A 17206-nucleotide genomic window follows, 5' to 3' on the forward strand; every position below is an offset into this window, starting at 1 on the left:
CGGGCCCCAGCCAGCCAGGACAAGGGAACCTCCATCCTCCCGGCCAGTCCTCCCCATCCCCAGGCCACCTTTGAAAACTCAGAATCACGAGTCCACACTCAGTCAGTTTATTAAAGGCAGGGAGCTTCATCCAGGTCCAGAAGGGAGAAGTTGGGAGATACCCTACCTTCTTCTCTCAGCTCCCCTCTTCCCCAACCACTCATCTACAGCCCAGCCCCCAGGAGGCCCTAGGAGATGGGGCTGGCGTCAGGCAGACTGCACTGCATAAATACTCAAGAGGCCACAGCCTGATCAGCAGCGTCAAGGGGGGCGGGGGCAGGGAGACCAGGTTTGGGGCAGGAAGGGGCAGTTCCGGAGGTTCCCCCCCACCCCCCACCCCCGCCGGGGCCTGTCCTGAGCCCGAGGACCCACAAAGCTAGAGAGAGGGGGCCCGCGGGCGGCCCTGGGGTCCAAGGCTGCAGCCAGCCCTGTCCGGCGAGGCTGGTAGGTGGCTCTGGGTTGCTGGGGAGGAGTTGGTGGGGGGCGCTGCCATGCCGGGGCTCCGGGCTGCGGGGCGGGCTCAGGTGCTGTTGCCCTGCTCCTGCTCGAAGAGCAGCATGGCTAGCTGGGTGCGGGAGCCCAGGCCCTCCAGCTCGCTCTCGCGGCAGCGGTGGTACAGGTCCTCGCCGAGCCGCGCGCTGCACGCCTGGGCCCGGTAGCGCTGCAGCAGTGCGGGCTCCACGGCCCGCAGCACGTGGAGGCCGGAGAAGCGCAGGAAGAGCCCGTACACGTCCAGGCTCTCCAGCAGCTCCTCCTCCTGCTCGGGGGCCGCTGCAAGCCGCCCGCGCGCCGCCACGTAGTCGGAGTTGTAGAAGCAGGCCTCGCTGGCCGCCTGGCGATCAAAGCGGCCCGTGTCTCGGCCCAGCTCCGGGGGCCCGGGGCCCTGCGGGGGGGCCACGGCCGGGTGGAAGGCCTGGAAGTGCATGGGGAAGAAGGCCTGCCAGCCGGAGATGGCGTGCATGCGGCAGCGGTTCAGGAAGTCAGGCGTGAGCACCGTGTCTGGCCCGGCCAGCAGGAACAGCGTGTCCAGCGGGTGCTTCTTGGAGAGCAGATCCAGGAGGCGCAGTGGTGAGGGCGCGGCCGTCTGCACACTGAGCCAGGGCACCCGGGCACCGGGGAAACGCCGCTCCAGTTCGGCCACGCGGGCCTTGACAGGTGCAAAGACGTCCGCGTGGGCCGCCCGCTGGGCCTGCCGGGGCTCGTACAGGAGCAGCAGGGTCAAGGCCGCTGCCGTGTCGCCGGGCTCCAGGGCTGCAGCGGCGAAGGCCTCCAGGAAGCCAGGGGCCAGGTCACGCTCGGCCGCAGCCAGAGGCAGTAACACGGTGAGCCGCGAGGCCTCTGTGACATAGGGCACAGGCAAGATCTCCACACGGCTCAGCGGCCGTAGCAGCTGCACCCGGCGGGTCAGGGGCCGGCGGCTGCCCTGGGGGGTCAGCACCTCCAGCTGCAAGTCCAGTGTGTACTCCATGCCCCGGGCAGGATCAAAGCGTCGGTAGCCGTTGACCAGCTGCTGTTTCTGGAGCCGCAGGGCTGGGTGGTAGCGACGATTGAGCTCTTCCAGGGCTGCCCCTAGAACGTCAGCCACATCGGCCCGGTCGGCCCCTCGCAGTGGGCATCGGGGCGAACCGTCAGCACAGGAGAAAGCATGCTGCTCTGTGAAATAGTCCCAGCGCAGCACCTCAAAGCGGGAGGCCGGGCGGGATGGTGCTGGAATGCCCACGGGCCAGGTGGCTGCCCGCTCCCCGTCAGCTGCCAGATGGCTGGTGTTCTGGATCTCCCACTAGGTTGGAGAAACAGACCATGAGCAAGGCAAAGACCGTGGGGGTCAGCACATCGCTGGAGGACAAAGCAGCCATTGGGATGCTACTTTGGATGGGCGCTACTTGGGATGGGTCTCCACTCCCCTGCCAACCCCTGCTATCCCAGGGCCCCCACCTACCCTTCCCCCAGATTGGGGCAGCCTAAGGGTGGAAAGGGAAGTTTCCAGAGGAGCTTCTCAGAAAAGGCAGAAACGAACAGCGACTGGGAAGCTGGTTTGTTCTCGGACTCTAGTGTTAGGTTTTTTTTTTTTTTTTTTAAGATTTTATTTATTTATTTGACACAGAGAGAGAGAGAGAGCACACAAACATAAGCACAAGCATAAGCAGAGGGAGCGGCAGGCAGAGGGAGAGGGAGAAGCAGACTCCCCACTGAGCAAGGAGCCGGATGTGGGGCTCGATCCCAGGACCCCGGGATCATGCCCCGAGCCGAAGGCAGACACCCAACCTACTGAGCCACAGGCGCCCCTCTAGTGCTAGCTTTTATTTCCCTGGGATCTCTGAGACGTCTCAGGACCTGTCTCCTCTATCCCTGGGGCCCAGACCATACCTGCAGCTCCTGGATCTCCTGGTATGTGCGTTCCAGCTCAGCTCGGGCAAAAGCTTTGTGCAGCTGGTACATATGCACGGGGTCATGCACAGGGTGGGCTGTCAGGGCACTGCGGAAATGGGGGTCTCCTTCCTGCACATGCTCCCCAGGGCGTAGCTCCAGGTAGCTATAGTGGACTCCCTGGAGAGGGGGAAGGGAAGGGGTCCATAACGGGAAGAGTGATGGGACAGCCTCCCCACCCACCCCCCAGTGTGTGCCTCATCTTCCCATCCTATGACCTGTTGTGGACTTGGGAGTCAGAATTACTGGGTTTAAGTCTACCTTGACCAGTTGTGAGCTTGTGTGACTTTGGGCAAGCCTCTGCTAGCTCATCTGTGCAATGGGCATATGCATCCTATCTCAGAGCTGTCCGGGGGCTCAAATAAAATAATAGCCAACACTGAACACCTACTATGTGCAAGGCTCCCTTATTTTTTTCCTAATCCTTAGAACAACCCTGAGCAATAGTTATTTTCATTGGTCTGGAGGATACCCAAGTTCAGGAGATGAGTGATTTGCCCCTGTAACCACAGGGATAGAAAGTGACAGCACTGGCATGGAAAACCCAGGGCTATTATTTCCAACTACCCCCTCGCCTCTGAGGGGCAAGTGCACAAGCTCAGACCAGAGGAGCCGGCGGGGCGGCTTATCTGCCCACCTCGTGGTCGCCGGTGCAGCCCACCCCGGTGGCATCGAGGATGCAGCGCCCCAGCCACTCGTCCGGGCGCGCGCTGACGATGTCGTTGCGGCAGCTTTCCAGGTGGGGGCGCAGCTGCTGCAGCAGTGTGCGAGACAGCAGCACCCCAAAGCCGCCGTGGCAGTAGCGGCCTGGGGCGGGCTCTCCCCCGATGAAGTCCTGCGGCCGGCCCAGATAGAGGTGGGCGGCGGCTGCCAGGCTAAGACGGCCAGCTAGGCGAGCCAGTCCATGGGCCTCGGTGTAGGTGGCATCAGGCACTATGAAGAACCAGTCAAAGTCGTCACCGTGTTGCTCCAGTAGGTGGCGCAGTGCCAGGTGCAGGTGCCCAATGGGCCGCTCCTCACCCAGTGTCACCACGGCCATGCCCGGTGGTGCCCGGCGGCCCCGAGAGCCGGTCAGGAACACCACGCGCTCTAGCCGGTGCCCCAGCGTGCGGTTCACGGCCACACCCAGTGTGGGCAACGTGGCTTGTGAGGTCAGCACCGCCACAAGCAGCCTCTGCCGGATGCCCAGCTCTGTGCTGATGTATCGGGTCCTGGGGGGGGGGGGGGGCAGAGGGCACAAGGTTATCAAAAAGACAACAGGGCAGGCAGGAGAGCGCATACATAGGCTCTGGCGGGTCACATCCTCTCTGGAACTGTTTCTTCCCCTAGGTATAGAATAAGAATAACAACTCTCTCCCAGGGGTCATGAGGATTTACCTGAAATATTGGCCTTACCTACTCAGTGCTTTGGGGAGATGGCAATATCCATGCCGATATGAGGGATACTTTGTGGGTCTGATTCTGTTTCACCACTTAGCAGCTGTGTCCTTGAACAAGTAATTTAACCTACCTGAGCCTCGCTCAGTAGCCTGCTCTGTAAAAAGTGGTTGATTGTATCTAATCAAAGCACTTAGCCACGTGCTCAGCACATAGTTATTCCACACACCGCGTATATACTGATTTCTATATAAATACGCCATTATACCACAAATACATCGCACAAATGATGTAAAGGAATCTATGGCATAGGAACGTATTGAGTGTGTTTGGGACAAGGGCAAACTGGGGCTCAGGGGTTCCAGTAACTTACCTTCCATAATGCAGAAGGTAAGTTGCAAAACTGAAATTTGAACTCAGGGTTACTTAGGAGAAAATTATTTCAACTCATGGGCAGAGTAGCATTAATGGGATGGGTACCTCCCCCTTCCTCCCCAAATCTCATCCTGCGGTGTCCCACCCAGGAACAGGAGAAACAGGTAAAACCTAGTTTTTTCTTTTCTCTTTCCCTCTCTCTATGCACCCACCCTATGTACCAGTCATTTCTGGAAACCCAAGAGCCCAACCAGGGAGCTAATAGGATCTATGAGGGACCATGGCATGGGATCGAGCCAGTTTAGGACAGAGGAGGGCAAGTTCAGTCCAGGCCTGGACGGGGCCCAGAAAGCGCTTCCGATGGGTTCCACAGCTCCCGGGGAAGCAGGGCCATCGGAAGTTATCGGGGCCAAAGACTTCCTGGCCGGCCGGCCCCTTCCTTCCGGAGCCTGACCCAGCCTCCGGCGGCCTCCCCGGCGCGCCCGCCCCGGCGGGTGCCTAGGGGGTGGGACTGGCGGGGCTGATCCCTACCTGACGGCCTTTTTGGCGGCCTGGCCAGGCTGTGCAGGATGGTAGGGCAAGACACGCGGCTCCCAGTTCTCCCCGGCGCCTGCGCCGGTCCCGGGCCTCTCGCGCTCGGCTCCGGGCTGCACCGAGTTGGGCCGGCGCGCCGCGTTGGTGTTGCCGCGCGGCGGCAGCTCAGAATCTCCGGGTTGGGGCGGCCCTGGGCCGCACGGCTCCTCCACCCAGGTGACGCTGAGCAGGCTCAGAGTGAAGCCCAGGGAGATACCCACGGCCACGGGCCCTGCGGGCCGCAGCACCGAAAGCAGCAGCGATGCCCGCATGGCGCCGGGACCGCGGGCCGCCGGCCCCGGAGCAGCCCCACAGCAGCCAGAGGAAGCTCCGAGGGGGCGGGACCAGGGAGGGGGCGGATCCGAGGGCCCGGGCCAAGCGGGCGGTCCCGCTCCCTCCCCACCGACGCGGCCCTCGTCGAACTCCCCTGCGCCGCTCTCCGATCCTCCTCCGTAGGGCGCAGGGTTCTAGCGCTCCGAGCGGGAGCCTGGGCCGCGGCCGCCGCGGTCCGACGTGTCACTGCGAGGTCCCCGCCCCCGGGGTGGGGTCTCGGGCTCCAGCTACCGGAGACGGAGCAGAAGGGGGAGGTTAAAGGGGAAGGACCCCCGGAAGTGCCCCCTCCTCAGTGCGGGTGAGGGAAATGCCGGGGGCGGAGTCCCCTGCCTCCCCGGCGTGGTTGGTGCGTCCCGGGTGACGTCAGAAGCAGCCCGCCCCTGCCTGGATGGTGCGCCCTGAGTGACGTCAGGAGCAGAGGCCGGAGCTGTCCATCAGCACCAAAGGCCGCGGGCGGGCTCAGGGCATGGGGCCGCGGCTCTGGGGCAGCCCGAGCCCCTGCTCCTGCTCCTTTCCCTTTCCCAGGCCCAGCCTGAGTCCCCAGACTCCGCGGGACTGGAGTGCCAGCCGGTGTTGGAGGCGGAGCAGCGCCGCCGCCGCACAGAGACCAGTCTCTCCGGCCCAGCAGCCCCCTTCCCCGCACGGCGGACTTTTCCCGGACCCCAGTCAGCTGGGGCCTCTGGCGCTCCACAACCCCGGAACCTCGGGCCCCTGCACGGCCTCTTTCGCTCAGAAGCTCAGGTCGCCTCCAGCCCAGGTAGATCTTGGACAATCCCAGATTTGGCCGCCCACAGGGGAGTCTCCTGGCTGCCTCCTTCTTACCGGCAGCACACTGCCCTCCTCTTCCCTCAATCCAGTGTCCCTTTTAACTTTTTCATCCCAACCCCTCCTTTAGCCAGGCACTTTGTTTCCCTTTGTCTTTTGCTCCACTTCAGAAATGCTTCCAGAGCTGCATGATCTGGGCACCACTCCTTTGTCCGCTGGTGTCCTTGCCTGGCTCTCCCATTCCCATTCTTGCCCCCATCCTGGTGGAGACCCAGGACTCCTCCTTGACCCCAACTTCCTCTCCGTCAGGCTGACCTGGGAGGGTGACTCCCTTCCATTCCCAGCACTATGCCAGGCACTGTGGCGACACTGCGGTTCCAGCTGCTGCCCCCCGAGCCAGATGATGCCTTCTGGGGTGCACCCTGTGAGCAGCCCCTGGAGCGCAGGTACCAGGCACTGCCGGCCCTCGTCTGCATCATGTGCTGTCTGTTTGGAGTCGTCTACTGCTTCTTCGGTGAGACCCCTATCTCATCCCTCATCTGGGCACCCCACTGTTTCCCCTAATTATTTCTCTAGGCACCCCAAATCTTCTCTAGAACATCACCACCACCACCACCACCACCACCACCATGAATAGCTATCTCTTTCTTTCATCCCACACATGTTCATGGATCATCTAGACTCTAGATCCTAGAAAACACAGGTTTTTTAATTAGGCAGGCTTGAATTTGAAACTGGCTCTGTACCTTACTAATTGTGATACCTGAGCACATTAACCTGTCTGAGCCTCAGTCTTCTCATCTGAACAGTGGGGACAATGATATTTGTCTCACATAGGTTTGTTGTGAAAATAGTAGACACTCAGTAAATAATAGCTATTGTGGTGAAGATGTGTTTGGGTCACAGAAAATATTTAGCAGGCTGACTGAACATAGTCCTTTACCACAGGGCATATTGTCCAGTAGGGGAGAGACTTCTGGAACATTCACCCCTGTAATACATGTTAGGGTGGGCTAGATGGTAGTCACATACATGGAGATAGCCTACAAGGCAGGCTCTAGTAATCAGGGCTGCCGTGAACAGTTGTATAGGATGGGCACTGTACAAGGGAGTTCAGTTGAATAGATAACTGGGGTCTGAAGTCCAGCCCATGCTCCACTTGCCAAACTCTAGGCCTTGGCATGGGCTGCTTTGCCTAGAGGAAGACACGACTTTTTCTAATTTGCACAAAGGTGCCAGATGGGCTAATGGAGTAAGTGCTCAATGACTATAGCAAGAGCTACAGGATTTCAGAGAGGGGAGCAAGCTTGATGGGCTGGGGGCCTCCAGGGGGAGCATTATAGGCAACTGGAAGGAGAACAAGGGCACGGAGGTCTGGATTCCAGGCTGGGCAGAGGTGTCATGAGACAAGTGCTCTGCAGCCTCTATACCTCCCCCTAGAATGGTTGTGTAGTAGGCACGGATGGGAGCCAGATGGTCCCTCCCCTTCCACCCACAAACTCGAGGCTGCACAACTGCAGAATGAGCAAGAGGAAGTGCCCTTCTAAGGGTTCAGGACACATTCTGGGTCTCCAAGGAGTCTGTCACCTCATGCCCTCCACTACCCATACCCATTCCCTCTGCAGTTGCTCAGTGCAACCTGACATTCCCTCTTCTGGGCTTTCCTGCCACCCTACCCTCTTTGGATGCCCTCATTCCCAGGCTCTTGGACTCTGAGCACTTGTGTACGCCCTACTCCTCTTTCTAACCCCAGAACCTCCTGGACTCTGATGCCTCCCCTCAGTCCTAAAACTCCATCTCCTCTTTGTGAACTTTCTCTTTGGAGCTCCCTGACCCCTTGACCTCCATCTCTGACTTCCATGTACCCAACTGTTCATATCTACAAGTTCCTCACCATTCCAGGTCCTCTTAATGGGTATAACTTCCATTTTGCCGAAACTCCATGAGCACTGTTTCCCCTTAAAATCCTCTTTGACACCTATGACCCTAGTGATCCCCAACCACCTTGTTATCTCATTACCTCCCATCCCTCTGTCTCCCTCTATTACTCCTAACACTTTGATACCTATGATGCCATTGTGTGCCCCTCCCCCACCACGATCTCCCATTTCTCTGGCCTCAATATTTCCCCCTCTCAGAAACCCTTTAATACTCTCAATGATTCCATGTCTGTCAATTCCCCTACTTGCAATGACCTCATCTTCTGGAATCCTTCCCCAATAACCCTGCTTCTCCATTCTCTTTGTCGTTTTCTAATAATGTCGTATCTCTGAAGCCCTGTGACCCCTCAAAGACCTCATCTTTCTGAACCTGTGTGACCCTCATCTCTCAAGTTCTTTCTGACTTCTGAATCCCTCATGTCTCTGAGCAGTCCCTCCCAAGGCCACAATGATTCTAATTGCTGGTCCCTTGTGACTCCAGTGACCAAGCTCTCTGACCCCTATGATTCCAAAGATCCTAATGACCCTATCACTGATTGACTCTTGACTCCAATGATTTATCTGACTCCTCTGACCCTCCAAGACCCAGTGCTCATCTCATCACTCTATCTCTCTGTTTTCCCAGGGACTCCCAGTGACCTCTCTCTCTGACCTGCCTTGACCTCAGTGGTCCCATCACTGATACCCTCAGTGACCCCCCCAAGTCTCTGATCTTAGTGTCCTGCTCCCGGTTCCCCTGTGATTCCATATCCATGAAAGCTCAGTCTCCCGCCTGGAGCCCGGCGACCTCGTTTGGGCCCCTCACTAGCCCTTGTTCCCCTCCAGGTTACCGCTGCTTCAAGGCAGTGCTCTTCCTCACTGGGTTGCTGTTTGGCTCGGTGGTCATCTTCCTGCTGTGCTACCGAGAGCGGGTGCTGGAGACGCAGCTGAGTGCGGGGGCAAGTGCGGGCATCGCACTGGGCATTGGGCTGCTCTGCGGGCTGGTGGCCATGCTGGTGCGCAGCGTGGGCCTCTTCCTGGTTGGGCTGCTGCTCGGTCTGCTGCTCGCTGCTGCCGCCCTGCTGGGCTCCGCGCCCTACTACCAGCCGGGCTCCGTGTGGGGCCCGCTAGGGCTGCTGCTGGGGGGCGGCCTACTCTGTGCCCTGCTCACGCTGCGCTGGCCCCGACCACTCACCACCCTGGCCACCGCCGTGACCGGTGCTGCGCTCATTGCCACGGCCGCCGACTACTTTGCCGAGCTGCTGCTGCTGGGGCGCTATGCGGTGGAGCGCCTGCGCGCCGCCCCAGTACCTCCCCTCTGCTGGCGGAGCTGGGCCCTGCTGGCACTTTGGCCCCTGCTCAGCCTGATGGGCGTTCTGGTGCAGTGGCGGGTGACGGCCGAGGGGGACTCCCACACGGAAGGTGAGAGGGCACAGGCCAGGGTGGGCGAGAGAGAAAGGAGCGGCTGGGGATGGGTGGGGGGAAGGACGGAATGGGGTGGGGGGGAAGAAGCTGTGCACACCAGCGGCCAAATAGGGTTGGAGAGCTGACCTGCTCAGGGTCTGGCCAGGCAGGACCTCAGCCCCACCCTTCATTCTGCAATAAGGTATAGGGCTGTGTGGGGTCTGTGGCAAGCCCATTTCAGGCACAGGGGATCCAAGAGAAAAGGTGCCTGCCCTCATGGGATCACATTCAGGTGGAGGGAGACAGACAACAGAATGCAAACACTAGATTATTCCAGCTCTGGAGTCATATGAAAGAGATATTCAGGGCAACGTGAACAAGTGACTTACAGAGGCTATTATAGATAGGGTGGTCAGGGAAGGCCCCTTGGAAGAGGTGACATTTAAGCAGAGTGCTGAAAGATAAGAGGCCACATGCAAGGAGCTAGAGAAGAGGGAACGGCAAGGGCAGGTCCCCAGAAAGAAAGAGCTTGGCTTGCTGAGCAAGTGGGCTGGAGTGTGGTGGGTGGAGGCATGCCATTTGTGCGGGCCCTGTGGGCCATGATGAGGACTCTGGATTTTACCAGAAAGGCAATGTGATGCTCCTGCAGGTTTAAAGCAGGGGGCATATAATCTCATTTAGGGTTTGGGATGCTCACTCGCTGCTGGTAGAAAACATCGGGGAGGGCAAGTGTAGAAAGGCAGACCAGTGAGAAGGAGACAGTAGTTATCTGGTTGAGAGAGGATGACGTCTGGTTTAGGTGAGTCACCTGGGGCTCAGGATGGGAAAAGGGATTAACAGCTGGAGAGGGAGTACTTAGAAGTCTAGGAATCTTCCATATGACCGTCGGAAGAAAAAAACAACTGCAAGAAGTCCCATCTGGGAGGTGGGAGACCAGGAAAGGAAGGGGGAGTGGGAGGTCACAGATGAAGGGAATCTGGGAGCCTGGAGCCCTCGGGTAGGGAGGATCGGGGAGGCTTGGGGGAGACAAGGCACGAGGGCCTGTGAGACCCTTCTCTGCCCATCCCCTCACAGTGGTCATCAGCCGGCAGCGGCGACGCGTGCAGCTAATGCGGATTCGGCAGCAGGAGGAGCGCAAGGAGAAGCGGAGGAAGAAGAGACCCCCTCGGGCACCCCCCAGAGGCCCCCGGGCTCCTCCAAGACCTGGGCCCCCTGACCCGGCTTATCGGCGCAGGCCGGTGCCCATCAAACGTTTCAATGGAGATGTCCTCTCCCCGGTGAGCACCCTGAGCCTCTCTAGCCCCGAACGGGGAAGAAGGGAATGCGGCAGATTCTGTCCCAGCAGGACTGGGCCTTCCCAAGGGGCTGATCACACTATCTCGAAGGCCTAGCATTTGTCTACCTATTGTGACCCCTGCCCAATGAGCCTGAGGGGTCCAGGTCTAGGATTGGGGGAAAGGTGTCCTGAGTATGAATATTGATGAGGTATGGTAGGGGGTAGGGTCTCAGGGCTGTGGACTCCGGGTGTGGTGAGGTCCCGGGCCTAAGGCAGTCTGGGCTGAGTCTCAGGCTGTGGGCTGCAGGGACAGGATGTCTGCCTGAGGTGGCCTTCTGGGCAGGGTCTGCAGTACCTCTCTCACACCTGTCTTTACTCTCCCACAGAGCTACATCCAGAGCTTCCGGGATCGGCAGACAGGGAGCTCACTGAGCTCCTTCATGGCCTCGCCCACAGATGCGGACTATGAGTATGGGTCTCGGGGGCCGCTGACAGCCTGCTCAGGGCCCCCCGTGCGGGTATAGCAGTCCTGCTGCTCCTGCCCACCTAGACTCTTCGGTCACCAGCTCTGCCAGCTTGGGGAGGCCTGCTGGACCACCACCCAGCCCGCCTGGCCTTGTGGCCTTTGGCTGTCCCTCTCCCCACGCTGAAGAGGGCTGACCTGGCTACTGGGAGGGAGAACCTGTCTCAGGCTAGCCCTGGCCTAAGGGGAAAGCCTCCTCCCAAGCTCCAGAGGGGCTCTTGAGGGATGCGGGGTGTGAGCCCCATTGGGGTGTGCTCAGGGTTGTGAGTGTGTTGCCTGTGTGTGTGTGTGTGTGTGTATGGAAGGGTGGGCTTGGAGGGGACACTGGGACCCTTGCCTTAGATTTCTGATTGGTAGGGCTTGTCTAAGGTTGGCCCTGCCCCTCCTCTCCCACCGCTGGGGTCCCACAGGCCACTCTCCTGCATGTCGAAGTGGAGGAGGTCTGCCTTCCTTCCCCATGGCTCCACCTCTCAACTAGACTCATCTAAGGCTTCTTGTCCTTGTCCATGGGGCAAACGGCAGCACCCCTCACCCTGGTCCCCTGTCCTCTGCAAAGCCACCAGCCTGAGGGCAGTGGCAGGGGAGGGGGGTGGGGGGTGCTGCTCTGGGCTGGGGTAGGGAGAGGGGCTGGGGGAGGGGGCTTCAATGCACGATGCATGTCTGGTGTCTGTCATGCCACCCTGGACACCTCATGCTTCTGTCTCCCCTCACCCCACCCTGTTTTACATATTTTATAAATGTGCCAAACTGTGTGGCTTCTGCCAGGCGTGGTGGTGGTCTTCAGTGGCTGGCACTTTCAGGGGCCATACTGGAAGCGCTGCAGCCTTTGGTGTCCGGTGTCACTTACTGCACAGGGGCCCCAGGCAACTTCTGCCCTCCTACATCACACAGAGAGCCAGGGAAAAGGACTGTACCACTTTATTGTATCCCAACACCTCTGGTTCCCCTGCGCCCCCCCCCCCCCGCCCACCCCTGCCCAGGGTACGGGCACACGCCTTCCAAGCTGTCCGAGGGCACCTGCCTGGCCTGGTTCGGTCCTCCTAGCTACCTGCAGAGGAATGACTCGGCGTGGGGCTGGGGAGAGAGTGGGTACCACCGTCCTCTCCCCTGGCAGAGCCCGGGCACCCACACAGGAAGAGCTGGGTCCTCACCCTCTGCCCTACCCTTTCCGGGCCTCTGTCTGGGATGTCTGCGGGGGCAGGAAAACGGGTCAGCCCCCAGTTAGGGGTGGGGCAAGGCATGAAATGCAGGAGGGTGGGGCATCTGTATGTGGAAGAGGAAGGAAATGGGACTAGCTCAGGAGCCCTCTGCTCAGACCGATGTGGAGCTAGCTCACTGGGATGGGCAGAAGCCAGCTGGGCAGAGAGCAGAAGCGGGATGAGAGGCAGGTGGGGGCACAGACCAAGGGACCAGTAGGTGGGAAGGAGAGGGATTAGGGTACAAATGGGGCATTCAAGAGAGACAGATGTGGTCCAGAGGCAGGAGGGAGTGAGAAGCCTGAACAGGAAAGGGCATAGAAAGGTGGGAACAGCTGACCTGAAGCAAATGGTTCCTGTGGAGAACACAGGGCTCCCTCCTCTCCTCAGCCCCTCCCCCACTCCCCACCTCCAATGCACCCCAGAACCAACTGGCCATCCCAAGTCCTGGAAAACCTCTGGTAGGTGTGTCTCAGCCCCCCAGCTCCCAGGCAACCCCTCCTTCCTGGTCAGCCAGCCTGTCCCTCTGACCTCTGCCCAGTCAGCTTCACTCACCCTCTACCAGCAACCGTGTGTGGGCGCTGTCCTGGCCGGCCTGGCAGCTGTAAGTGCCCTGGTCCTCAGGTCCCACGTCATGGATGACCAGGCTGTGGGTGGGGCCGTGGCTGCGCAGCTCATACTTGTCTCCCGGGCACAGCTCGACCCCCTCCCGCAACCAGCACACGTGGCCCCCCGAGCGGGACACAGTCACCTCCAGCACCGCCCTGCGGCCGACGAGAACCGTCTTTTCTCGAGGGGGGCGGCGGCACATCTGGAGAGGCAGTGCTGCGGGTGAGGACGAGGGCTTAAGTTAACAGGGACACGCAGGGCCCCCAGGAGGAGAGACGCATCTTCCCTCCCCTTGCAGCCTCCACTCCTGGTCTCAGATCTCTATGGTACCATCCCGTTCCTCTGTACCCCTACTCCAAAGTCTCCTCCCCAGGAAACGCACTGCCTTCTGTGACCCTCCCCAGAAGAAGAGTCCCTCGAGGAAGGGAGGTGGGGAGGCAGCGTTTCCAGGACCAGCCGCCAGCCTGCCAGTCCCCGGGGGAGATGATGCCCACTCCCTACCGTCCCTCCCCAGTTGCTTACCCTCTACCTCCAGCTGAGCCACGGACTGGGCAGGTCCCGCCTGGAAGCGGACCTCACCGGCGTCCTCCGGGCGCAGCTCGCTCAGCACCAGAATGTGTTTCTTCCCTGGGGAGGTGAGAGAGGCGCTAAGCGAGGCAGGAGCCGCCACTGGGGAAGGTTCAGGGAGGAGGGTGGGCTGGAGTAGGTCCCCGGGTCGGTTTGGACGCGGCAAATGTGCGCTGGGATGGGCGGAATTGGGATGCCGAAGGAAAAGAGGAGCGGTCTAGGACCGAGGGCTCAGAGCTGGGGACCCGGCAAAGACCGGGAGACTGCTCGTTGGGCTATGGGGCGGGGCCCATCGAGGTGGAGGCGGGGCTTATCCTAGTAGGGCGGGGTCTGTCTGAGCCAGGCGCGGGGAAGCAAGGGACCAGAGTGGGAGGAAAGTCGGCCAGACCGTCCTGTCGGATGCGGACGTGGCCTCCAGGTCTCAGCGGACGGCCTCCGAGCTCCCAGCTCCCCGTGGTCTCGACCTCCGACACGGTGCACTCGAACGTGGCGCCGTCACCTTCGCGGGCGCGAACCGACCGGAGCTCGGAGAGGACAGACACGTTGCGCTCTGGGGCGGAGCGGGAGGCGTGAGGTGGGGCGGGGCGGAACCCGACCACGCCCCCGCCCCGCCCCTCTCTCTGGAGGCACCAGAGTCCGTCCTGGGCCAGTCGGGTCCGCAGCCCCCGCGCCCACAGCAGTGCCCAGCCCCGGCAGCGCCCCCGAACCCACCGCGCACGACCAGGCGGACGGGCCCGGCGCGAGCCGTCCCCACTGCACAGCTGTAGGTCCCGGCGTCCAAGGGGCCGCAGCGCCGCAGCTGGAGAAGGCGACGCGTGCCGAGGGCCTGGAGCCTGAGCCGAGGGCTGGGGGTGAGCGGGCGCCCGTCCTAGGGGCGAGAGTTACAGAGGGTCAGGGTGCACTCGGCTGGACACAGGCAGCCGCGGCCCTGGGAGGCGGCGGCGCCCTCTGTTGATGTCAAGCGGTTTCGAGGCGCGTTTACGCTTTCCTGGCTCTCAAGCCGGGATCTGGCTGTCCCAAGCCTTCCGGGCCTCGCCAGGAGCCAGGAGCCTCGTTGGGAAGGTGTCCCCCTTGGAGACGTTAGGGCTCTACCCCTTTTGTCTGCCCCCGGGCAATACTTCACCCCACTGAGCCTCAGGCTCCTTAGCGATAACACTGAGATAGCAAAACCTACCTCATAGGGCTCTTGTAAGGATTAGAGGGTTAAGTGTTAAGTAAATGTAAATCTGAGCAGGGTGCCAGGCACATCCCTTCAGTGAATATTAGTTGTTTCCTTTTGGGGCATTATTATTACTGTCCTTATGCCGCCAGGTAGGCTGGGCTCTGACCTTCTCCCAGGTGACATCAGCCAAAGCCTGGGAAAGCTCGCACTCCAATGTAGCTGTGTCTCCCTCAGTCACCTCTAGGTCCTGTGGCCCCCGCACAATGGTCACTGGGGCCTCTGCCAGTGGGAGAAGGAAGACACACTTGAGTACAGGGATCAGTGGTGGACACATTTAGGATGATCAGGAGAGGCCACTAGTGAGGGGGGGATGTGCTGGGACAAGTGATCCAAGTGGGATGCTGGTCAGTGGAGGACACGACAGGGCCACGGGAGTCAATGGGACAGGAGTGGCTAGCTGGGGGTGTCAGTGGGGGACATGCTGGGGCTACAGGGGCCTGGGGGGGCGACCAAAGCAGAGATGCCAGTGGAGTCACCCAGAGGCAAGCATGGTCAGTGGGGACCACACTTGGCTGGAATGGACAGGTGACACTGGCCAGTGGGAGACATGATGGGTTCAGAGGCCAATGGGTGGTATGGTCAGCAGGGAACACGGTGGGCTGGACAAATGGGGGACACTCAAGCAGAGCTGCTAGTGGGGTCACCCTTAGGCAGTTAGTGGATCACTGGGACTGGAGGGGCCAGAGGGGCCCACTGAGGCAGGCAGTGGGGGTCACGGCAGGCTGGTGTGGTCAGTGGGGTCACGCTCAGAGCGGTCGGTGGGGCCACAGTCAGGCAGGCAGACAAAAGGGACCACACTGGCAGAGACCCATTCGTGGCCGCACGGCCAGTGGTTTGCAGGGACCGGAGGGCCACTGGGGTCATGCTGGATGATCAGATGGGTCAGAGGAGCCACACTCAAGCAGTAAGGGGGATCAGCAGAGTCACACTCAGGGCAGTCAGTAGGTAGGCAGCGGGCCCAGAATCCGCACCTCTCACGGTGAGTCTGGCTGCACAGCGCAGGGAATCCACAGTGAAGGAGATGCAGCCCGAGTCGGCCAGGCCCAGGCCACTGAGTACCAGGCGCTGAGTGCGGCTCTCGGCATGCAGGTGGCACTTGGGCCCCGGCTGCAGCCGCACTCCACCCCGGGCCCACTCCCCGGTCACACCCTCCTGGGACAGCTCCAGCTGGAAGGTGGCACTGCCCCCCTCAATGATGGTCACATCCTCCAGAGGCCGTAGCACCCTTAGCTGCTTCGCTGATTGGGGAAGACGGGGGGAGAGGGAGAATGAGGGCTCCAGCTCTGGGCAAGGATTTTGAGGGCTCACACACCCCCTCGGCCCTGCCTGTACCACCCCTAACACCCAACCTGAGCTCCTATGGAAAGAAGCCCAGAACCAGGGTACAGGGAGAAAGGAACGCAGCAGGCCAACTCGGGGGGAGGGGCTTATTGCTGTTAGGGGAGGGCACACATGAAGGGGATGGGCTGTGGTTAGAGGGTTGAGGAGTCTGGGTGAGGAGGGATGCTGTGACACCGGAAGGAGCACAGAAATTGAAGTCAGATACGCTGGGATTGGACCCCAGCTCTGCCACATAGTTTGTGTGCTGTGTGACCTTTCGCAAACTGCTTGACCTCTCTGGGCCTTAGTTTTCCCAATTGTACAAGGTGAATAGCACTGAGACGTGGGTTTATTGTGATTAAATGAATGAAATAAATTAGAAGAGAATACATATCAGCAACAGCAATCATTCACCAAGCTCTGTTGGGCATTTTTCATGTTATCTCCATTCTCAAAGACCCTTGAAGTAGGGATCAGCCCCATTCTTAAGAAGACTTGGCTCAGAAAGGTTAAGTAATTTGCATGAGGTCTCACAGATGATAGAAAGCACCGGCTTGTGGGGTGGGGCTGCTCTTTGCCAAATGGGCCCGTGTATCCTGGGGCATGTGAGCAAGGGATAAACATGGCAGGTCTTTCCGGAATATAATATTTATGTTTACAGCAAAGCCAACTTGGACATGTGAAATGGAATGCAAAATCCACACGGACTTCTAGGGTACATAGAAAACACTAGAAAAGGCAAGTTTTGCTTTGGGAAGGCTGCTTCAGGTCACACTTCTGGAGGCCAGGCAAGGCTGACTTGCCTCAGTGGTGAGGGGCACTTTGGTGGGGGTCTGAGGGGCCCTGGGCCAGCCAGGAAAGGCTGCGCCAGGGGGTGGGCAATGCATTAGGAGAGGACAGGACACTCACGCCTCACGCTGAGCCTGGCCAGGGTGCGATCGTGGTGGCTCTCACAGCCGTAGGTGCCCTGGTCGGCCAGCACGACGCCGTGGATGAAGAGGCGGTAGATGTGGCCATCCTGGGCCATGGACATGCGAGAGTCACGGGGTAAGGGCTCCCCACCTCGCATCCAGCGCACGGCCCCCGCTGCACCCACTCGGCCTGTCTCCACTTCCAGGCACACGTCCTGCCCTTCCTCGGCCCGCACGTCCTGCAGGCGCCGCAGGAAGAGCAGCTCCGTTTCTGGGGAGGAAGGGGGAGGGGGTCATGGAGCCTGACACCCTGCTCCCTGGCCGATGATCCCGGGGCAGACGGACAGGTGTGCTAGGGCCAGGGTTGGGC

General features: G+C 60.3%; 3 protein-coding genes across 7 annotated transcripts in view; 1 reads left to right on the forward strand and 2 right to left on the reverse strand.

Annotated features, from left to right (window-relative positions):
* Positions 1–93: 93 nt before the first annotated feature.
* On the reverse strand, positions 94–5657 carry CHPF (chondroitin polymerizing factor). The gene is made up of 4 exons (XM_045867908.3): positions 4750–5657; positions 3104–3677; positions 2407–2586; positions 94–1819 (listed from the first exon to the last, which is right to left on the reverse strand). Exons 1-4 carry the CDS (start codon positions 5061–5063, stop codon positions 560–562), a joined length of 2328 nt encoding a protein of 775 aa, XP_045723864.1. The 5' UTR covers positions 5064–5657; the 3' UTR covers positions 94–559.
* Positions 5287–11748, forward strand: TMEM198 (transmembrane protein 198). The gene is made up of 6 exons (XM_045867909.3): positions 5287–5422; positions 5650–5881; positions 6199–6403; positions 8655–9230; positions 10287–10489; positions 10875–11748. Exons 3-6 carry the CDS (start codon positions 6238–6240, stop codon positions 11010–11012), a joined length of 1083 nt encoding a protein of 360 aa, XP_045723865.1. The 5' UTR covers positions 5287–5422; positions 5650–5881; positions 6199–6237; the 3' UTR covers positions 11013–11748.
* OBSL1 (obscurin like cytoskeletal adaptor 1) overlaps positions 11739–17206 on the reverse strand; it is a 20168-nt gene continuing 14700 nt past the window's right edge. The window contains exons 14-21 of one of the 5 annotated variants that reach the window (XM_064587126.1): positions 16835–17107; positions 15577–15843; positions 14712–14824; positions 14095–14251; positions 13772–13933; positions 13339–13443; positions 12763–13032; positions 11739–11889 (exon numbers count right to left, since the gene is read on the reverse strand). In XM_064587126.1, coding sequence (XP_064443196.1) covers positions 11855–11889; positions 12763–13032; positions 13339–13443; positions 13772–13933; positions 14095–14251; positions 14712–14824; positions 15577–15843; positions 16835–17107 — 1382 coding nt within the window. In that variant the 3' untranslated portion in view covers positions 11739–11854. Of the gene's footprint in view, positions 11890–11973; positions 13033–13338; positions 13444–13771; positions 13934–14094; positions 14252–14711; positions 14825–15576; positions 15844–16834; positions 17108–17206 lie in introns of those variants that run through there. The other 4 variants (XM_064587127.1, XM_045867905.3, XR_010410309.1 and 1 more) reach the window with 4 other exon arrangements.

The sequence above is a fragment of the Mirounga angustirostris genome, unplaced genomic scaffold (assembly GCF_029215605.1).
Source record: "Mirounga angustirostris isolate CCGP_5_RB_7025 unplaced genomic scaffold, mMirAng1.0.hap1 SCAF_3, whole genome shotgun sequence".
Lineage (NCBI taxonomy): Eukaryota > Metazoa > Chordata > Mammalia > Carnivora > Phocidae > Mirounga > Mirounga angustirostris.

What these genes read in the sequence shown, in the direction of transcription:
- CHPF (XM_045867908.3), bottom strand. Translation starts at nt 5,063, where the DNA reads ATGCGGGCATCGCTGCTGCTTTCGGTGCTGCGGCCCGCAGGGCCCGTG. An exon ending in GCCGCCAAAAAGGCCGTCAG is followed by an intron (nt 3,678 to 4,749) that starts GTAGGGATCAGC and finishes CCCCCCCCCCAG; the next exon opens with GACCCGATACATCAGCACAG. An exon ending in AGGAGATCCAGGAGCTGCAG is followed by an intron (nt 1,820 to 2,406) that starts GTATGGTCTGGG and finishes TCTCCAACCTAG; the next exon opens with TGGGAGATCCAGAACACCAG.
- TMEM198 (XM_045867909.3), top strand. Translation starts at nt 6,238, where the DNA reads ATGCCAGGCACTGTGGCGACACTGCGGTTCCAGCTGCTGCCCCCCGAG. An exon ending in AGTCGTCTACTGCTTCTTCG is followed by an intron (nt 6,404 to 8,654) that starts GTGAGACCCCTA and finishes GTTCCCCTCCAG; the next exon opens with GTTACCGCTGCTTCAAGGCA. An exon ending in GGGGGACTCCCACACGGAAG is followed by an intron (nt 9,231 to 10,286) that starts GTGAGAGGGCAC and finishes ATCCCCTCACAG; the next exon opens with TGGTCATCAGCCGGCAGCGG.